At 50.2% G+C, this 22,500-nt stretch overlaps 1 protein-coding gene across 7 annotated transcripts in view; it reads left to right on the forward strand.

Annotated features, from left to right (window-relative positions):
• The window catches only part of LOC147025699 (xanthine dehydrogenase/oxidase-like), a 359,829-nt gene that overhangs the window by 285,191 nt on the left and 52,138 nt on the right, over window positions 1-22,500 (forward strand). For all 7 annotated transcript variants that reach the window (XM_085880375.1, XM_085880376.1, XM_085880374.1 and 4 more), the window contains 4 exons: window positions 2,302-2,388; window positions 4,295-4,486; window positions 4,618-4,763; window positions 5,089-5,170. In XM_085880375.1, coding sequence (XP_085736501.1) covers window positions 2,302-2,388; window positions 4,295-4,486; window positions 4,618-4,763; window positions 5,089-5,170 — 507 coding nt within the window. The remainder of the gene's footprint in view (window positions 1-2,301; window positions 2,389-4,294; window positions 4,487-4,617; window positions 4,764-5,088; window positions 5,171-22,500) is intronic.

A 22,500-nucleotide genomic window follows, 5' to 3' on the forward strand; every position in this document is an offset into this window, starting at 1 on the left:
CAGGTTTATGTCCCTGGACCTTGCAGAGATGACAAGACATCCAAATAGAGCACGGTCAGCATCCACGGTAGTGGTTTTGTTATCGGCAGTCTTCATTACTTTCGTCTTTGTCAGAGTGGCAAATGTATGTATCTTGAGATTTGGTGTTCAAATCCAGAAAACTACTTTGCTTGGTTTGAGCCTTTGTTCTACAAACATCTTCATCTGTGCTTCACCTAACTTGTATGATTTAAGGAGGCACTTTGCATGATCTGGAGGCATTACCACTCCCACGGCAATGTTTATCAGTGGCAGGGTTTCGTCATCATTTTCTTCTTCATCGAATGAGAAAGGGTTGGTCATGAGGCCTGATGTGATGGTGGACAGCAACTTTAGAACATCTCCTTCATCCCTCTTTCATCTCTCTCAGTCTTGACACTTGCTGATTTCAGCTTTTATCAGTTTTGCCCTTTGGTCCAATATATGTATACGTATATCATTGACGAGTATTGTTGGTGTATCAAAGCAGATGGTTGGATCTTCTAAGGTTGGCGAAGCAGCCTTCTGGTAAGCAGCATTGATGACATCATGCAGAGAAATGGAGCTGGTGTACAGTAACCCAACAAGGAGCGTTCATATCGCTGGTGGAATACAATGTCTCCACTAAATTGTTTTTTAGATCCTCATGGAGGATCTCTAAGTCTTACTCACATTGTTGTTCTTGTGGACTTTTTTGTTTCACAGCTTACAGTTTTCATCGAAACTTCCTGAAACTTGGCATATACATGTAAAAATACCCTGCGCAGACAGGAACCATCTCCGATTTTGAAAATTCCTCCAAGAAAAAAAAAGTTATGACGTCAAAATATCTCCGCTAGTGAAAATCGCCGAAAAAATTATCTCCGAAACTAGGCAAGCTTTTTGAATTCTGTGGGAATCGAACAGGGCATTAGCAGAGATGAATTACCGCACATATGATACATCACTATGATGTCATATCGATTTCTATAACGTCATTCCAATTTTTTGACATTTTTTGTTTCACAACCCAGAGTTTTCATCAGATGTAGTGTGTGATGGTTTCTCCCGTCTCCTCCTTGTATCCAGGAAACTTCAGGTTTGTCTTGCTGATATTCGAGGAACGGCAAGCTTTGTGGTATTTGGCCTCTGCAGCAACCAGATCATTGTTAATGCCACGAAGTAAGAGTAACATGTCTTCGTCACTGCTCTTCTGCAGCATTCAGGATGGCATCAGCAGCTTGAAAAATTACCATCTCCTTCACATCCTTGTGTGTTTTATTTTTACAAAAGAGGCATTGGACTCGTCAACAAGAGTTGCTTCTCACCGGGACACCCTTGATGTATCAGCAGAACCACATGAGCTAACTTCGCTGCTGACAGATGCTTCTGACGGCCTTGGAGATGAAGCATACTTTCATTGTTGGACAGAGCACACTATTCTGTGCACTTGTACATGATTTGTAACACTTGGAGTGCCAAAGAAAAGTTATGTCACCAAAACAGTCTATATCTGGTCTTTAGCAATCAAAGATGTCATCATCACTTATTTCCAATGGCGAAATAAGAGTCTTCAGTGACGATCCTCATGGTCTTCTCAGTCGCGTCAGTATTTGTTTGACAGGTAATACAATGATCAAAGTTCATATATTTCATTCCTCTTTGGAGGTTTGATATGAACACCCAATGCTTCTCCTTCATCTGGACTGGGCATCTCCATTTGAAGCTTCGCTATTGATTGTAGTCTGGTCATGATTTTCTTCTATGAACAGCCGAAACAGCAAATTAAAACATAATAATATTACTGTGGTGGTACACATTTAAATTAGGTAAATCATAAATGTGATTGAGGTGAAACATTCCTGTCACATGATCGTTCAACCCCTCAACACCCCATATCTGAGCCACTGTTGTATTTCTGGTATGTGCTATCATTGTACATTAAAAGACCAACACAATGGTTCCAAAAACACTGAAATAGGTTGAAAAGTCACAAGGCTATCAGCGGTTATGTTTAACCCACCCGAAGTTTTTCAGTGGTAACCTGCCACACACCGAGCTTATAAAGTGGCTTCCAGATAATAAGTGATACCACAATTTGACCTTGCACACAACCTGGGGTTGTTCTCGGAGGACTATTCTGGCACTCTGTCAAGTCAAAATTTAGATGTCAGATGTTGAACAAAGTCAAAATTTTCAGGTCTGTGCTCCTGGATTATATTCATTTCCATTAAAATAAAAAAATGACATACAGTACTTTTGAATGGATTTCCCATGATTAACTGGTCACTTTCACCCTGTTAGGTTAGTTATCAAGCAGATGGGCTAATTACTGCTGTCAACATTTGCCTGTACAGCAATGGTGGAAACTCACTTGATCTCTCCAGCGATGTAAGAACATGTTTATTACTTGCAATATCGAATATTTTTCAGGTATACAGTATTGGTTAGTCGATTTGGTTTTTCTGTCTGTCTGTCGGTCTGTTTGTCTCTTTGTCGCCTACTTGTCACATTAAAACGATCTCCACGAAACTTCACCACATTGTCGAGTTTGTCAGAAGGAAGAGGCCAATTGTTTTTGAGATCAAAAGGTCAACATAGGCCAAAGGTCAACAACTAAGGTGGAATTTCTAAAATCCTCAATTTTCATCTGATTGACTTGAAATTTGAAGAGGATATATATTTTTTAGGTTACTGTATTCAACCACCAATTATTTTGGAGGTCCACATCGGCCAAAAGGTCAACATGTGCCGAATTACTAAAATTGTCAATTTTCATCTGATTCACTTGAAATTTGAAAAGGAGTTGCATATTTGGTCTTTGAATTCAACCACCAATTGTTTTTGAGGTCAAATTTGTTTTATGGATCCTGCAAGTATCATTACATGCTCTGCACGATGTCTTCTTCTTCTTAATTTAGTATTTGCAAAATCGAAGATTTTTCAGGTATATTGGTCAGTTGATTTTGTTATTCTGTCGGTTTGTCTGTCATTCACCTACAGGTCACAATTCTAAAGCGATCGTGATGAAACTTTACGAAGTTGTACAGGTAGTCTCAACTGAGAAGCCTATTGATTGAGGTCGAATTTCTAAAATTGTCATTTTTCATCCGATTGACTTGAAATTTGAACAGTATTTGCATATTGCGTCACTGAATTGGAAAACCAACGATGTTTGAGATCAACAGGTCAAAGTTCAACTCAAGGTCAAACTTCTAAAATCATCAATTTAAATCTGAAAAAAATCTATTTTCACCCAATTGACCTGAGCATTGATTAAGATTGTCAATTTTAATCTTAATGAAATGGACAATTTGATGTATCCATGGAAACCTTTGGAGAGGGTGGTGGATTTTGCAAGTATCGTGCTCTGCACGACGTCTTTTTATTCTTTATTTTATTACTTGTTTGATTACGGAATGTCATCAGTTACCACTGTTTGTGAATCGCTTCAACTTTGGTTTGTATGACATTTCTGCATACAAGTTTGAGCTCCAGTGTGCATTCCAGAAACAGTAAGATTGAATTGGGGGTGGGTGGGGGTGAGGGTGATCCTCTGGACACCTGGCTGGGAGGACATGTCCAGAGGATAGATACATTCCACCCATTTTCACAAATATTATACAATTGTAAATTTATTATCACTAAATTCAACACAAATTGTACTTCATTATCAAATATATTTGAAATTTTTCTCTCCAAGCCTTATGGTAAGAAATGTTTAGTCATTGATTTAATGGGTAAAGTTTAAAGAGACTTCCGGTTCCGGTTCTTGAGCGACGGTGGCGGTTCCTTTTCACAGTCTCTGCTGACTTTCTGAAAGATAAGTTTTCCAGTCGTTTTTGTTGCACTTTTACGGTTATTTTGTTTTCTCTGTGTTTACTGTTTTTCTATTTCGGTCTTGTGTTAAAACTTGTGCTAACTGTTGAATTTTTGTCTTCTTTTCATATCGAGTGTCATTGAGGCCTACTCTTCTTCCTGTCTGTGTGCATGATCTGTTTGTTGTATTTTCTCCTTATCACCTTCAGATTTTTTTCCACTATCCCTCCATCAGTCCCTCAATTCCTCCCAACTATACCCTCTGTTTCATGTCTCAATTTTTTTTTTAATGTGATCCCCCACTGCCCCCCCACCCCCATCATCCACCTGTGCCAGTCTCTAATATGTGTTTGTGTTTTGGATCATGGGTGTCTGCAAATGTCTTCACAACATTATTTACCATCAAGCTTGTCACCATTTATTTCTTCAGTCTTACAATTGTTTCAAAATTTTCATTGTTCTTTAAAACGACCATCAGGTTATGCTTAGAGCCGTGATTCACACAGACAACAGTTACCGCATCTCAAACATATCCATCTGTGGTCGTGTTTGTCGGACGAACTTGCCATCCAACACTGCCTTCCGTGGATTTGGTGCACCACAAGCCATGTTCATCACTGAGACTATAATATCAGAGGTGTCTACAGCCTGTATACTTCCACCTGAACAGGTAATTGTTTGAGGAGTAACTTGTTTTCTTCTGCTGCTGTAGTCTTGGTATTAGTATCAGAAAAGGCAGGATTATCCAGTTTACTTCTTCCTTAAACTTTCTTTGTCAAGTTAACTAGGTTCTACTTTCAGGTTAGAGAGCTAAACTTGTACAACGAGGGTGATCAGGCAATCACTGGACAAGTGCTGGAAAACTTTCCTATCCACCGCTGCTGGGAGGAATGCCTGAAATCTTCTGATTTCCATCAACGTCAAAATGATGTCACAACATTCAACCGGTAATCAGGATTTTAGGGCATACTCGTTGCATGATGATCTTATTTTATAGCAATTCTCACTTGATACACTATCTTTGGTCAAGTTAGTCCTCTAATATAAGCACTCCTATAATGTAACCACAGCACTTCCATGCCTCTGCCATAACTTACACTCATGTTTATGTTATGCTGGTGGGATTTGAAAATGGTTATTCAAACCAATGAAAAATTTTGTCCTGCACTCAGACACAAAATGGCATAAAAGAATATTTTGGAATATCTTAAGGCATGTTTTTTCCTGATATAACAACAAATCCATTGTCTTGGCAATCACCCTGACCTGCAGGCAAAACCGTTGGAAGAAACGAGGAATCAGTATACTCCCTACAAAGTTTTCTCTGGGCTTTAATGCATTCTTTCTCAACCAGGTAGGATCAACAGTGTTGAATGATGCATATTATTAATGTCAAGATCTGTTTGGATGAACAGAACTAGGTTGGCATGAAGGAACAACTTTTTGGGATATCATGCAACATTTCGTTTTGGGCCCAATCTCTTTATGGTAAAGAATCGCTTTAAAGTTCTAGTTTTTCTCGAATCCAGATCCGGATCTGATAATTTTTTACGCGATTCTTCACCATTGAGAGATAGGGTGAAACCGAAACATTGCATGATATCTCAAAAAGTTGTGTACGGATTTGGATGAAACTTGGTGGATAGGTTGGGTGTGTTAGAAGGAAGAATTAATTTAATTTTGGTGAAGATCCGAATCCGGATCTGGAAACGATAATTATTAAATTTTTAAGTGATTCTTCACCATTGCGAGATGAGGCCCAAAACAATTTAGTGATGTATAGCATGATATTTAAAAAATGTATTGGGCCCGATATGTTCTCGTGGAGCAGGCATTACGTGACGGAGGTATTTGCTCTTCCGAGTGCACTTCAAGTTTTTATATATTGTGACGTCCACGGGACTTGAACAGTCCCGCCAACGTAGAATGAGCCGAAACGATGTAGGCGGTTTATTTTTTATAACCCAAAGATGGCGGTTTTAATCGCTCTACCGCAAACGGGACGAGGAAGGTAGCACGAGTCGCTTTTCACTGAGTTAATAACATTTATTTCTCTAACCAGAAATAATAAGACTCGGCAAGAGGATGGATCCGGGGCGATTCGACGGGATGGTGGTGTGGGTTCGGGCGTGGGAAAAACACAAACAATTCCAATGGATATACAAATCTCAAACCCTCGAAGGCGCCAGGTACACACACACACACACACACACACACACACACACACACACACACACACACACACACACACACACACACACAACGTAGCTGGTCCTGGTGGTCAGGCTGGCCCATGGTGTAGACGCAACAGTCCCTGGATTGGCGTCGGACGAGCTGGCGTTGCGCTCGTCAGGGGCAGGAGACACCGTGGTGCTGTCGACCTCCTGGTGTCGGCCCCAAGTCCGCTCACAGCCGCCAGGGAGCCAGTTCTGGCACCAAGTTGCGAGTAGGAGAGGGAGGCAGGTCCGCCCGTCGTTTGACCACGTACTCCGAGCCAGCAGAGCCCCAGAGCCAACCGAGGTGAGGCACGAGGCACAGCAAGGCCACGAGACACGATGAATCCACGATCGAATCAGCGCAACAAAACAGCACGCTCCGAGCACAACAGCCTCCACCAAAATGGTCTTTCTTTACCGATCTTCTTCCTCCCACCCCTTTTCCCCGAACAGAACCTTTTTATCCTCGAGTCCTTGTCACTTCCAATCGAGCCGTTTTATTGGCCCTCCGCCGTCGCCTTCCGCCAATCGTGATTACGGGGCGGAGCCATCCGCAGCACTGTCCTGTGACGTCACGGCAAGCCTCCAGGGAATACTAAAAGGGTTTACGCAGACACACTTACCCTAACCCGTGTCCCTATCTAATTACGTGACAATTATCATTTCCCCCTTGAAGAAATGGACATTTACGAGACAACTTATCACCACTGAATTGCTACTTATTACATCGAGATCCTGGTACAACTCGAACAGCATGGCATACCTAATTAAACATCCTAATTACCCTTTGAATGCATACCCCCCCCTCACACGTAACACTGCCCCCTCCTCTGGTACCGCAGCTCCTGCAAGGTATATCACAGGCGCTACCGTACCAGCCTTAACACTTACTGACTCACACCTATTTAACCTAACGAAATAAAGTAGGAGGGGCAATGGGCAGCGAGCCGCAGCTAACTTACCTATCCTGCTTAATGTACTACCCCCTTATGGCCTTATCCTCGCCTAAACAATCATTCATTTTTTTTATCACATGAGAGCAGTAAGTGAAGTTGCACTCCATCCTCTGGATCATCGCTCTTGCCCAACACTCTTCCAGTGATCTGGGGAGGGGAAACAAAAGGTTCCACAAAAACACAACACATACTTTACATTCCTACTCGAAGCCTTAACGACACTATTCACAGGATATTTACACTTGACCGCCTCCCCCAGTGGATGCTAATAGACCCAGCGTTACCTGGGGAGCCAATTTTCAAATTTGCTCGCCCCAAAATTATGCGGACATCATGCCCTTGCTGCACATGTCAAGCTGTGTGGGATCGAGTGGGACTCACACATCTTCACAACACTCACACCATGGTCATCATCACATTTCTAGGTCATGGTCCCCATTTTAATGATGCAGGCTGAATCCCGTCATGGCCGTGGGGTGGGTTACCACAAGATAATGGGGGCATCTCAGGTGCAACCATGCCCACAGGTAAGCTTTAGTCCAACCCGGACGTTTCTCCGCCCCCTCTCTCTTTGATTCCCACCCCCCTGGTAGCCATCAGCTCTAACCCCGTACAACACACTGGAAGGGGTCTCACTGGCTCCTCTGGCCTTCCTGGATCGCCAAGGTCCTACCCGCCTTGGTCGCCCAACCAGACCCTCTCCCAATTGCCTCCAGACACTGTCACCGTTAGCCACCAGGGGTGAATCTCCTTGAAGGGGGTCGCAATTCCCGCTCACCGTGAGCTTCAGCAATCCCTGTGGACAAGCACATCATCCCCACCCACAAAACCCACATGACTCCCCCACCCCATCGGCCTTACATGTGACACCTGCATTTCTAACACTTCACCGACCATGACCTTCCCTGTTACCACACCATGTCCAATAAAAAATCAACGTGTGCACCATACATTTCAGTTCTTTACTTGAAACAACTCACACAGCACTTCTCCTCACCCGATCCACGCACCAGCCATTGGACAGCCACTTGTGCCCGCTTTGTTACCAATTACACTCTGTCCCTATTGTCACTCTAAAACCCAGCAGAACTTACAAACCCATGCCAATTTTCCCACAATTTACTATTTTCACCAAAGGAGGCACTTCGCCACAATCTCACCAGCCGAGCATGGCCCGATATGCTCAGCCCAATCTTGTCTCCCCGACCCCCGACAGTGATTTCCGGACTCGACCTATGTAAGGGCACCTCGGATAGACCTGGCGGTTCAGCAGGAGGATTCATTCAGCAGCATCAGCAGGAGGATCCTCTCCGGGCTTGAAAGTCTATTGGAGGGTCCCTCCATCGCCGGGTACCGGCAATATCGTTGCATGTGTCCTCTTCGCCCGCACCGGAAACAACTCCCCATAAAAGGCCCCCGTGGGTATCAGTGTAATGTCTCTTCTGGTTCCGGACCCCCTCGTCCATAATTGAATTGCTCTATTGGCTGGGCTGGACCCCGCCGCTTTGGCGCACCAACTACCGAATTACCCCTTATCAAACTTGACAGTTTCTGGCAAATTTCCTGAAACATTTGGGTAATGCCAATTTCTCCCAGCCCCTCTCCTTGATCTTGAATCTCCGCCTGTCGGACCGTCACCGATGGCCTCTCTGGCACCCGACCCGGCCGCCTCCACGAGGCCAGCCTGGCTGTGCACTCAGCCGCTCGGTGAACGGTGGGTGGATCCTGTAACTCCACTAGCGCTCGGACCTCAGGGTCCGGAAGAGCAGCTAAAAATTTCTATAGTGCCAGTCTGTCCCACGCCTCCACTGTAAGGTCCCGATACGTGATCCTGACTGATTGGTAAATGTCCTGTGCCAGCTCCTGCACTGTCTCACCCGGCTTTAATCTGCGGTGCTGGAGCTGGGCCCGCACCAGATCACAGTTTGCTGCGAACCCAAACCGACGGCTCAACGCCTCACAAATGTGGGTGCTGGTCAACATCCCTCTGCGATCACGTTTAACACATCTGCGGCTGGTCCCCGCAATGTTGCCACCAAATTCCCTGTACGTTCCCGCTCATTCCACCCGTTTAGTCGGGAAATACACTCAAATTGCGTCAGAAAAGCTTCAAGGCTCCCTGACCCGTCAAAATTTACCAGGGGGATCACTTTTACGGTGGCCCGCTTCTCAGTTTCTCCCTTGTCCGAATCCAGCCCAGGGATCAAACACCCTTGTGGCTGCGTATCCAATTTCGGAGCCCACTGTGGCCAAAGATGTTTTGTGGTGAGGGTCTCATGGGTCAATTTTTCCTCCTGTTCCAAACATTGAATGGACCGATTCACCTCTTCCCGCAGGATCTTCTGGGCCTGCACAACCTCTTCCAAGGCTCCATCGCGAGTTTGTAGCTGCTCCTCAACCAACCCAGACACTCTACTTACAAAAGACGGCTCTACCAGGCCTTTATCCAAGACTTCATCTTGGCTCATCATTTTATCTTGTTCGTCCAAACGAGCCTCCAATCCTTTTACCTCCTCCGCCAAATTCATCCCTTGCTTCCTCAGCTCTCCCCACTCTTCTACTTGCAGCTGCATACGAGCATCCACACAGGCACGATGACGTTCCAGGCTTTCATCCACTTTATCAACCCGAATGTTCGTTGCATCAATTTTATCTACCATTTTTTTTCGTATATTTTCCCCCTCCAATGTAATTTCTACCTTTGTTTCCTCCAATCTATCCTCGAATTTACTTTGTATTTCCACCAATTGAACATCCACACACTCCTGCATCTCAGCTTTCATTTTCTCCATCTTTTCCCCCAATTCATCCCTCATTAAATCAATCCGTGCACCCAAATGTTCCCCCATTACCCCCAATTGATCTGTCATTTCTGCCCTCTGTGTCACGAATTGATTTTCCATTTGTGCCGTCATTTCTGCCCTCTGTGTCACAAATTGATTTGCTATTTGTGCTGCTGTCATGTCTGCTATTAAACGTTCCAACATTGTCTGGATCGTCATCGCACCGGTTTCCGGCGCTGCCGGCCCCGTTACGGGCGATGAGCACGCTCCACGCTTGGAATGGGGGAGGTTCCAATCCTACCCCCGTCTCCCCCTTCTTCCCCCGACTCGCTGCCAGACACGTGGCCTTCCTCCTCAAACATCTGCACATCCGCCATGGTGCAGAAGTCCCGTTTGCCGAAAATCAAATTTAATTTGAAAACTCCTGCCAAAATTTTCCCGCGCTCGCGCGCTTTTCTGTAGTAATTTTATATTCCAATTCGTGGCGAGATTTCAGTCCTGGTATATTCTCCCGAGAGCAAATATAATTTAGAGATGTTCGAACATCCAACACCCTGACACCAATGTGACGTCCACGGGACTTGAACAGTCCCGCCAACGTAGAATGAGCTGAAACGATGGAGGCGGTTTATTTTTTATAACCCAAAGATGGCGGTTTTAATCGCTCTACCGCAAACGGGACGAGGAAGGTGGCACGAGTCGCTTTTCACTGAGTTCATAACGTTTATTTCTCTAACCAGAAATAATAAGACTCGGCAGGAGGAGGGATCCGGGGTGATTCGACGGGATGGTGGTGTGGGTTCGGGCGTGGGGAAAACACAAACAATTCCAATGGATATACCAATCTCAAACCCTCTAAGGCGCCAGGTACACACACACACACACACACACACACACACACACACACACACACACACACACACACACACACACACACACACACACACACACACACACACAACGTAGCTGGTCCTGGTGGTCAGGCTGGCCTGTGGTGTAGACACAACACTCCCTGGATTGGCATCGGACGAGCTGGCGTTGCACTCGTCAGGGGCAGGAGACGCGGTGGTGCTGTCGACCTCCTGGTGTCGGCCCCAAGTCCGCTCACAGCCACCAGGGAGCCAGTTCTGGCGCCAAGTTGCGAGCAGGAGAGGGAGGCAGGTCCGCCCGTCGTTCGACCCCGTACTCCGAGCCAGCAGAACCCCAGAGCCATCCGAGGTGAGTCAGGAGGCACAGAAAGGCCACGAGACACGATGAATCCAGGATCGAATCAGCGCAACAAAACAGCACGCTCCTAGCACAACAGCCTCCACCAAAATGGTCTTTCTTTACCGATCTTCTTCCTCCACCCCTTTTCCCCGAACAGAACCTTTTTATCCTCGAGTCCTCGTCACTTCCAATCGAGCCGTTTTATTGGCCCTCCGCCGTCGCCTTCCGCCAATCGTGATTACGGGGCGGAGCTATCCGCAGCACTGTCCTGTGATGTCACGGCAAGCCTCCAGGGAATACTAAAAGGGTTTACGCAGACACACTTACCCTAACCCGTGCCCCTATCTAATTACGTGACAATTATCATTTCCCCCTTGAAGAAATGGACATTTACTAGACAACTTATCACCACTAAATTGCTACTTATTACATCGAAATCCTGGTACAACTCGAACAGCATGGCACACCTAATTAAACATCCCAATTACTCTTTGAATGCATACCCCCCCCCCCTCAGACGTAACAATATGTATCGATGTCGAAGTGAGGGGTGGATTATACTTGGAGATCGCACAAAAGGTTAAACAAAGTGCTATCCTGTTTGTATATTTTTATTTCATCCATGTATGTATGTATGTATGTATGTATATATATATATATATATATATATATACATATTTGCGAATTCGCGCCCGCCGGCGTGCGATCGGCCACGTGACTCGAATCGCGGCACGTCGCCCACCGGACGGACAATTCTGCCATGACCCTCTCAGACTAACGCTGGGAACTAGTCACGGGTGGGCCTTTCGGCCTCACCACGATCGTGCCAATCGGCCACTCGGGTGGGATAGGGTTGTTCGCCATATTCGACCTACCTAAGTACCCACACGGAGGGTAGACCGGGCGATCGCACCTCGCCGCAGGTCGACTCCGGACACGGGCCACTTAAGCGACTCGTTCCGTACTATCGGGATAACCGAGCGGTGTTATCGTCGACCTCGACGGTTCCGATTAAGTATCGGGCGTATTAAGCCCACAACCAACCCTTTACATGAAGCAAGATGGAGATTCAATTAAGGAAAAGACGAAGCGAAACGGGAAAAAAAGTTCAACATAATTCACATTTATTCCGCGGCACACGGAGAGCACAAATATACAATTACAACAATTATGCACCAAAAGCAGATGTTACAAAAGAAACACAACAATGCAGATCTACTACCGACTACGCGAGCACATGGCAACACTTACACAGTTTTACTTTACAGACGGCGCCGACAACACATTTACTCAAAAGCAAAAGAAAAGGGCCACCCTCAAAGACAAGGGGGCAGACGGGGCCTGTGGGCCGCGAGAATGGGTGGATCCTACCCGTGTCTTGTGATGAGCCGCAAATGTCGCGGCGCCCCGATTCCACTCTCCTTCGCAGGTTTTGTTGGCACAGCTTGGAGTGGGGTGGGAACGGGGCCCCCTTTTCGCACTATCTCAGCGTGGGGGGAAAAAAGGGGGGAATTGTTGATGCTCTGGGGAAAGAGGATAGCTGGCTTGCTTGGGTCCCGTGACGAGCGACTCCACTGCGACCTCGTCGCCGACCGCCGTCTTCCTTGCCTTGGACCCGAGCTATTCGACCTCCTCCCCAATTCTCCTCAGCCGACTGCAGCAAACCACCTCGACCGCGCTCCAGGCTTCAGGCTTCCCCTCTCTGCAGCTCCCCGACAGACTCCGAACCCCGACAGACTGCCACTCTCCAGACCCGACTTGACTCACGGCTCCACAGACTGCTCCTCTCCAGGCCCGACTTGACTGCCTTGACCTTTTCTCCAACTCTGACTGCCTCCAACTCCCTCTGACCCAAACTGACTAAATTCGCCCCGCGCTCAGCGCTTAAAAGTCCGGCAGGAGAACCCATATGCAAATTTCTTGATCAGAACGAGGTCGGGGGTGGAGCCACGCTCGCCCATTGGATGGAGAAAAAGGGGCATGAGTCTCCCCTGATCCTCGAATTTGCATATATCGATTCTACTCCGACGTGCCTGGAGGCGGGGCCAAACCGCCCCGCACTTGCTGATTGGACGGATCAGAAGTGGGCGTGTTTCATTCCTGATCCGACTTTTCCTCGGAAAGGCCACTATTTGCACCCGCGGCTCGGCGCGCGTCCGGCACGAGGCCAGGACAGCCTGACGCTCGGTGCCCACAAGCGGTGCGGGAATGGCCGCAGAAGGAGAGGCGAAGGTGGTGGAGGGTTTAAAGTGCTGGTCCATGGCCATGGCGACGTTTGGAATGGCGGTAATGCGATGTTTGCGGGAGCGAGTTGTGAAGGTAAAGGTCGTGGCTGTTGGCGTTGTTGTTGTTGTGAAGCGGAGTTGCGGTTGGTGGTTGTTGTGTGATGGCGGTTGAGACGTGGTTGGTTCAAAATAAGGATAGAACAGAAAAACGGCTATCTCAAAGGGTCGCAGCCCGAATGAATGACATTTATTCCCTCTAAACAATGGGTTTGGGGCTAACTACACATGTACTTACAGAGATATCTCACCTACGGGACCTGAATGGTGGTTTGCGAATTTCCTCAACCGTAACACTACCCCCTCCCCTTTTTACAGACTCGTCCCGAGTCATCAAATTTTCGTGTGCCATCATGTGTAGTTCTCCCCTAGTACGTTTTACCTACGGATCCCTGAGTGCGACATTCATGGTATTCGTGTCCCCAAAATAAATAACCTGAGGGCTGAGTAACTACCTAAACAAACCCACTCACACGGACGACTTAAATAAAATTGCCGGCGCTAAGACAGACATGCCGGGGGCGCACTCATATTTACAGTACATCTTAACCTTTACTTACAAATTTTACACTAAACCATGGCCCAGGATTAATGGACTCTGCAAAAAGAAAGCAGTTAGCAGGGAGCCAGGCTGCTCGCATGCAGTCTCTGGCTCAAACAATGCAAGTGACAGGGAACGTGGCCGGCTGCTCACACGCAGTCCAAGGCCTTCCCTTTTGAACTGAACGCAGTGAACCACAACGGTGCATGGGCTGCACAAACGCAGTCTCCGTGCCAGCCCAAGTGGCACACGCAATGAACACAACGGATGGATGGATGAATGGATGAATGGATGGACGCAAGCACGGTGCACGGGCCGCCACTGCAGGCCCATGTTGTAACTGCCAACAGGGCAGTTCTTGCAGCTTGCAAACTGTTGCTTTCTGATCCTGGCGCACATGAACAGGGGGGGGGGGCAAAGCAAAATTGAACGGGGGCTGGTGAACATGGGCCGTGGGCATGGCATGGCAAAGGTGAGCAGGCAACCACAGCCTGCAGAACAGGGCCATTGCAGGCAAACACAGCCAGCAGATGAACTGGCCGGCACAGGCCTTGAAGCACAGCAGCTGCAGACAATCCGGCCGGCACAGGCCTTTGCAGCACAGCAGCTGCAGACGATCCAGCCGGCACAGACCTTGCAGCAAAACAACAGCTGCCAATGAAGTGGGCCGGCCTTTGCCTTGCAGTGGAGGTTGGTGGAGGGAGTGCGGTGGTGCTGGCCACTCAGAAGGCGGGCTCGGACCTACCCTACGGTCTCCCTCCCAACCTATCGCCTTTGCCTGTCACTGTACCTACCCACTCCCTTAATTTGTCAAACCACATTTTGCCCCAAGTTATTTTTTTGTTGTTTTATTTTTACTTCCCCACTATAAATCGTCCCCTAACCCCCTTTATCGTCCTTGTTCGGCTAACCCATCCTGTCACCTAGCCTACTCCCAACTCCTACGTTCCCTTCCCGGAGGGGAATAAGGGAGAGCCAGCGTCCTGTGTCGAGGCCCAACTCAAGCCTCAGGATGGCCTCCCCAGACTTCAGCGATCTATAACACAAAGTGGGTCCAGCGGCCCACAACGAGAGCGAGGGGATGGATGGTGCAGAGGGGTACACTTCCTATCTACCCTAACCATTTAACTGTTAAACTACCCCAGGGCTATCAACAAGCGCCTCTCGCTTAAACTATTGGTTCTAACAACCCAGATTCCCGTCGCCTGTGTTGGTGTCCTCTCAAATTTTGGGCCTCGCCCCCCAATTTTCTTTCCGTGCCCTCACACGGTCTCATGGCTGGGACGCGTGGCTCCCCTTGGCAGGCACTACCCTCTGCCGATTCCCCTACGATGGCACCCCCGGGCACTACACTGCCTCCGAGCCTACCAGCTCCCTAAACACCGGGGAGTGCCCCCCATGGCACCTCCCCTGAAACGCACAAGTGGCAGGCTGGCTTCCCGGGCCCCTTTCCGAGAGTCACCCGTGCCCACAGCACTGCCCACGCGGCTAACGGCGCCCCGGGCCCTCGCACCAAGCGGGCGCACCCGTGCCCACAAAGCTATCCCGGCCCCCCATGGGCCCTTGGCCGACTCGCCTGGTGCCCGGGGTACCCACTCAGCGATACTCACCTTTCGCAGCCACGCTCCCAGCCCGTCAACAGGGCTCCTGCACCCCTCCAAACGGGTATCGAGCCTACATTCACACCAACAGCAAAACAACCTCCATTTTTGTTAATTTGACTAACCCACTAACTCAGTCTACACTGACCCCAGGGTCCCATGGGCGGGAGTCACTCCTCCCCCCAATCACTCATCGCACCATGCATTCCACATTCGCTCCACACACACAGACCTGCTGGCCTCACTCAACATGTCCCCACACAACTCACCAACTCTTCAACACACACACCGCTGAATTCTGCCATCCTTCTAACTACCTCCCCTAACTAACTCGTGCTCCCACGTCGTCCCTTATACTAGTAGCACATTCCATTTAACACTACGTTGCTAAACTACATCCCCTCTACACACTCACAAGTCAGTCACTGTCTTCTAAATCAAAAAAAAATCATTTCCCCACCTAAATCTGGCTACAATCCCTCTCACTAATCCATTTCACGGGCCCCATGAGGACTTACCCCTGCCCCATGGAGCCGGTCGAGCTAAGCTAACCCTTCCCCCTAACTAATTTCATCCTGTGCCCAGGCCAAGGGGATCATCCACCCCTTGCCCAGGAATCCTGTTCACCCGAAAGCGAGGCTTGCTGTTTGGTTTTTTTTTTTTCCACATGCGCAGCACCAGCGCGGAAACTCACAACCTGCGCACCAGCGCGGCAATTCACAGCCACGCACCTTTGGTGTGACGTCATGGCAGCCGTTCGCGTCCCTCGTCCCTCTTGGACGGTACCATCCGGCAAGGATTCACCCTCCTGCCGGATTCCAACCACATACGTAGCCATGACGTCACCCGGCGCAAAAAAAAAAAACACAAGCCTCACATCTCGAGGGGTTCCCCACGCGAACACATGTGCTTTGCCCGTTGGAGCTTAACACACACGCCCGCGTGGAGAACCCATCCGGTCAAAATCCATAATCCTGCCTAAACTTTGTCCGTCCGCGGGATCGGCAAATCTACCGCGTGCGTTTCCGGACTGGTCTTCACTCCCGCAAGCGAGCACGTGGGGGCCTCGTGCGTTGCACAGCACGGACATCGCGCTCGCTGCTGGGTGTACCCGGCACGGTCCCCGAAACAGCTACAGCCGCAACCTGGCTTTCTTTCCTCACATGTCGCCGTCGTCGCCATTCGACCCACGCACACCTGCGTGTCACGACGCTCATACACCATTCCATTACATTCACACCGGGAGACGCGGCTGCATGCTCACGCATGCCGACCGACATCTCCCTCACATCCCGCTCTCTCACACACACGGTCTCCCTTGCACTCGGCCGTTCACTCACGCATGCCATCTCCCTCGCACACGTGGCTCCACTCACTCGCGGCCTTCCACTCACTCGTGCCATTTCCCTCACACAAACCATACTACTCGCACACGTGGGGGCACTTGCCCGCGGTGCCTCATCCACACACGGCGTGCTGGTAAGCACGTCCTTCTGCACACTTACCACCACACCACTCACACACGGGGTCGCTTCCACACACGCGGGCGTACTCACACCTGGGGTCTCGTCCACACACGGGGTCTTTGTCACCCACCCGGTCGCTCTCACACACGCCCTTGCAACCGCGCTTTGCGTGCGTTGCAGCACGCATTTCGCCACACTCGTGAACACACACCTCGACACCACACACACCGGGACAACCACACTGGGGATTCGTGTCCCCACAAGGGGCTCCGGGACCTCTATACCCCCCAAGCTTTCCGTGCACCTCTCCACAGCACTCCTCCCCTCGACCTCGCAAAGCACGACCGAACCCACCTGGTCGTGACTCGCCTCAAGGGGGCATATTCCCTCCCCTCGTTCCTGGAGGAGGCTATCCCGCTGCTAGCACTGGGTCCCGACACGCTCTGCGAGCTCCCCTCATCGCCCTCCACTAACTCTGTGTGTGTGTGTGTGTGTGTGTGTGTGTGTGTGTGTGTGTGTGTGTGTGTGTGTGTGTGTGTGTGTGTGTGTGTGTGTGTGTGTGTGTGTGTGTGTGTGTGTGCGCGTCTCCATCCACGTCTTCATCGTGTAGTCTTCCCTCTATCGTTCCCATCTCCCATGTCTCTGCCAACTTGGTCACCTCTTCACCCTTTACCTCCCTTGTCTCAACGATTATTTCTTTCCTCCTTTCCGTCGTCACCACGTGTCTCGTCTCACACGTTTCGGTCTCCCCACTTATTTTTTCCTTTTCGGTCACCGTCACTGTTGCTCTCTCCGTCACCTTTACCAGTCTCACCCAACACGCCCCCGAATTATTTTGTCACCCGCCCCACTGCGGGCCTGACAGCCGTTGCACCCCCTCCCAGCTCGTTCGCTCCCACAGGTGGCGTCGCCATTTTAAGCTCCCCGGTAACTGCCTTCATGCCCGCCTGCAGGCTTCGGCCCATGTTCTGCGTCTCACCCCGCAGTTCTTTCATTTCTTCCTTCTTTCCTTGCGCATTTGTTTCCATTTTCGTTTTTATTTCGTTCATTTGTTGTGTATTCGCATCTATTTGCTTGTTCATGCCTTTTATTTCGTTTTTCATTTCATTTGTGTTTGTATCCATCCTCGCTGTCATTGCCGCCAGCATGGCGCACAACTGGGCCATGTCGGGTGCACTCAGCTGAGCGGATTCGGCAAGGATCGGGGGGTTTTGGTGGAGAGGGGGAGGGAGGTGTCATACATCGCGGCCGCCGCCGCACCTATTTCGGGCTCTGGGTTCAGTTGGGGGAGTTCGTGTTCCTGCACAACCAACATTTCCTGCTCGGGGTTTTCATTCTGGACCATGGATTCTACACATTCTAAATCCATTTCTAATACCCCCGGTTCCCGCTCGCCTTGAGACGCCATCTTATCTCTCGTAAAGGGTTAATTTGAATCGCTCGTAATTTGGAGGGAATCGGGGTCGCTCCTCTCACCCCTGGACCGATTCCCGTGAATTTAGCTGGAGACAGGAGAGCCCGTTTTCCCACTCTCCAACACCAGTGTTGCGAGGAGGGGGGATAGGTTTGTGTCCCACTACCTGACACCAGTGTTGCGAATTCGTGCCCGCCGGCGTGCGAGCGGCCACGTAACTCGAATCGCGGCACGTCGCCCACCGGACGGACAATTCTGTCGTGACCCTCTCGGACTAACGCCGGGAAATAGTCACGGGTGGGCCTTTCGGCCTCACCACGATCGTGCCAATCGGCCCCCCGTGTGGGATAGGGTTGTTCGCCAAATTCGACCGACCTAAGTACCCACACGGAGGGTAGACCGGGCGATCGCACCTCGCTGCAGGTCGACTCCGGACACGGGCCACTGAAGCGACCCGTTCCGTACTATCGGGATAACCGAGCGGTGTTATCGTCGACCTCGACGGTTCCGATTAATTATCGGGCGTATTAAGCCCACTACCAACCCTTTACGTAAAGCAAGATGGAGATTCAATTAAAGAAAAGACAAAGCGAAACGGGAAAAACAGTTCAACATAATTCACATTTATTCCGCGGCACACGGAGAGCACATGTATACAATTACAACAATTATGCACCAAAAGCAGATGTTACAAAAGAAACACAACAATGCAGATCTACTACCGACTATGCGAGCACACGGCCACACTGACACAGTTTTACTTTACAGATGGCGCCGACAGCATTACTCAAAAGCAAAAGAAAAGGGCCACCCTCAAAGACAAGGGGGCAGACGGGGCCTGTGGGCCGCGAGACCGGGTGGATCCTACCCGTGTCTTGTGATGAGCCGCAAATGTCGCGGCGCCCCGACTCCGCGCTCCTTCGCGGGTTTTGTTGGCACTGCTTGGAGTGGGGTGGGAACAGGGCCCCCTTTTTGCACTATCTCAGCGCGGGGGGAAAAAAGGGGGGAATTGTTGATGCTCTGGGGAAAGAGGATAGCTGGCTTGCTTGGGTCCCGCGACGAGCGACTCCACTGCGACCTCGTCGCCGACTGCCGTCTTCCTTGCCTTGGACCCGAGCTATTCGACCTCCTCCCCAATTCTCCTCAGCCGACTGCAGAAAACCACTTCGACCGCGCTCCAGGCTTCAGGCTTCCCCTCTCTGCAGCTCCCCGACAGACTCCGAACCCCGACAGACTGCCACTCTCCAGACCCGACTTGACTCACGGCTCCACAGACTGCTCCTCTCCAGACCCGACTTGACTGCCTCGACCTTTTCTCCAACTCTGACTGCCTCCAACTCCCTCCGACCCAAACTCACTAAATTCGCCCCGCGCTCGGCGCTTTATAGTCCAGCAGGAGAACCCATATGCAAATTTCTGGATCAGAACGAGCTCAGGGGTGGAGCCACGCTCGCCCATTGGACGGAGAAAAAGGGGCGTGAGTCTCCCCTGATCCTCGAATTTGCATATATCGATTCTACTCCGACGCGCCTGGAGGCGGGGCCAAACTGCCCCGCGCTTGCTGATTGGACGGATCAGAAGTGGGCGTGTATCATTCCTGATCCGACTTTTCCTCGGAAAGGCCGCTATTTGCACCCGCGGCTCGGCGCGCGTCCCGCACGAGGCCAGGACAGCCTGACGCTCAGTGCCCACAAGCGGTGCGGGAATGGCCGCAGAAGGAGAGGCGAATGTGGTGGAGGGTTTAAAGTGCTGGTCCATGGCCATGGCGACGTTTGGAATGGCGGTGATGCGATGTTTGCGGGAGCGAGTTGTGAAGGTAAAGGTCGTGGCTGTTGGCGTTGTTGTTGTTGTTATGCGGCGTCGCGGTTGGTGGTTGTTGTGTGATGGCGGTTAGGACGTGGTTGGTTCAAACTAAAGATAGAACAGAAAAACGGCTATCTCAAAGGGTCGCAGCCCGAATGAATGACATTTATTCCCTCTAAACAACGGGTTTGGGGCTAACTACACATGTACTTACAGAGATATCTCACCTACAGGACCTGAATGGTGGTTTGCGAATTTCCTCAACCGTAACAATACATTTACAGAGAGAGGGGCGAGAGAGGAGAGGTGCGAGAGAGGGGACGAGAGAGAGGGGGCATCAATTCAAGAGAGGGGAGAGAGGAGGGGGCGAGTGAGAGGGGCGAGAAAGGGGGGCGAGAGAGGTGGCATCACAATTCAAGAGAGGGGGAGAGAGGAGTAGGCGAGAGAGGAGGGGGTCGAGAGAGGGGGCGAGGGAGGGGGTCGAGAGAGAGGGGGCTTCACAATTCTTCTTCTTCGTTTTAAATGATGTCACAATTGACGCTGGGGACCTGAGTATGTTTCCCAAGTTATGGCCATTTATGATACGGTCGGTCCGATCTAATTGAAACAATGCCCCAATCCAGTCATCGTTTATTAGAGCGAAGGAATGAAGCTGCTCATACTGGCACGCACCAACGGGCATGCACCGACGGACCCGCACCTACGGGCCTGCACGTGTGTGTGTGTGTGTGTGTGTGTGTGTGTGTGTGTGTGTGTGTGTGTGTGTGTGTGTGTGTGTGTGTGTGTGTGTGTGTGTGTGTGTGTGTGTGTGTGTGTGTGTGTGTGTGTGTGTGTGTGTGTGTGTGTGTGTGTGTGTATATATATAAATATATATATATGTATATATTGTTGCGGATTCGCGCCCGCCGGCGTGCGAACGGCCACGTAACTCGAATCACGGCACGTCGCCCACCGGACGGACAATCCCATCGTGACCCTCTCGGACTAACGCCGGGAACTAGTCACGGGTGGGCCTTTCCGCCTCACCACGATCGTGCCAATCGGCCCCCTGCGTGGGATAGGGTTGCTCGCCAAATTCGACCTACCTAAGTAGCCACACGGAGGGTAGACCGGGCGATCGCACCTCGCCGCAGGTCGACTTCGGACACGGGCCACTTTAAGCGACCCGTTCCGTACTATCGGGATAACCGAGCGGTGTTATCGTCAACCTCGACGGTTCGATTAATTATTGGGCGTATTTAGCCCACAACCAACCCTTTACGTGAAGTAAGATGGAGATTCAATAAAAGAAAAGACGAAGCGAAACGGGAAAAACAGTTCAACATAAAGCACATTTATTCCGCGGCAAACGGAAAGCACACATATACAATTATACACCAAAAGCAAATGTAAAAGTAGAAGAAACACAACAATTCTGCACAAAAAGCAAATGCAACAATGCAGATCTACTACCGACTACCGAGCACACGGCAACACTTATACAGTTTTACTTCACAGACGGCGCCGACAACACATATACTCAAAGCAAAAGAAAAAGGGACCACCCTCAACTACAAGGGGGCAGATGGGCCTGGGGCCGAGACCGCGTCGAGCCTACCCGTCTGGTGATGAGCCGCCAAATGGCGGCGGCGCCCCGACTCCGCGGGCCTCGCTGGCACTGCCTGGAATGGGGTGGGAACAGGGCCCCCTTCTCACACTATCTCAGCGCGGGGGGAAACAGGAGGGGGTTGTTGATGCTCGGGGGAATGAGGATATCTGGCTGGCTTGGGTCCCGCGACGAGCGACTCCACTGCGACCTCGGTCGCGTTACCGGCCTCCCCTCTCCGCAGCTCCCCGACTCTGACACGAGCGCCGACCTCCACAAAGATTCTTGGCTTTTCCAGCCTCTCCGGACCCCGACAGACACTCTCTCGACTGCCTTCGCCGCCGCCACAACTCTCCAACTCTCCCACTCTCCACTCTTCTCAACTTCTCAACTCAACAGCCGATGTCTACTTATTATGTACATGCACGTACTTACTCACAATTCTACTTTGAGACAAGGCGCCACAGACTTTCATACAAAAACCCAAGAAAGAAAGAACAGGCTCGTAAGACTTTCTTATTGTTCAGAGCGGGGATGACCGAAGGGGCTCTGAGAGACCGAGCAGGCTACCTGGCCACCCTCTTGGTGACTCGCTGGGTCCTGGTTCGGGTTGGCGACCCTTGGTGTCTCCGTCTCGCTGGCTCGTTGCCAACGCTGCAGCGGCTTCGAATGGCGGCTTGGTGGGTCAAGTGCCTTGCGACGCGCCCGACTATCCACTGCCGTCTGGCTGCGCTCCAAGGCTTCTCCCACGAGCTACTGCTCCAGCGATCTCGACCCACCAACCCCACGACGACACTCCACTTCCTCCAACTCTCAACCGGCTCTCTC

Source organism: Eptatretus burgeri, chromosome 5 (assembly GCF_056783735.1).
Source record: "Eptatretus burgeri isolate ZD-2024b chromosome 5, Ebu_testis_v1, whole genome shotgun sequence".
Classification (NCBI taxonomy): Eukaryota; Metazoa; Chordata; class Myxini; order Myxiniformes; family Myxinidae; genus Eptatretus; species Eptatretus burgeri.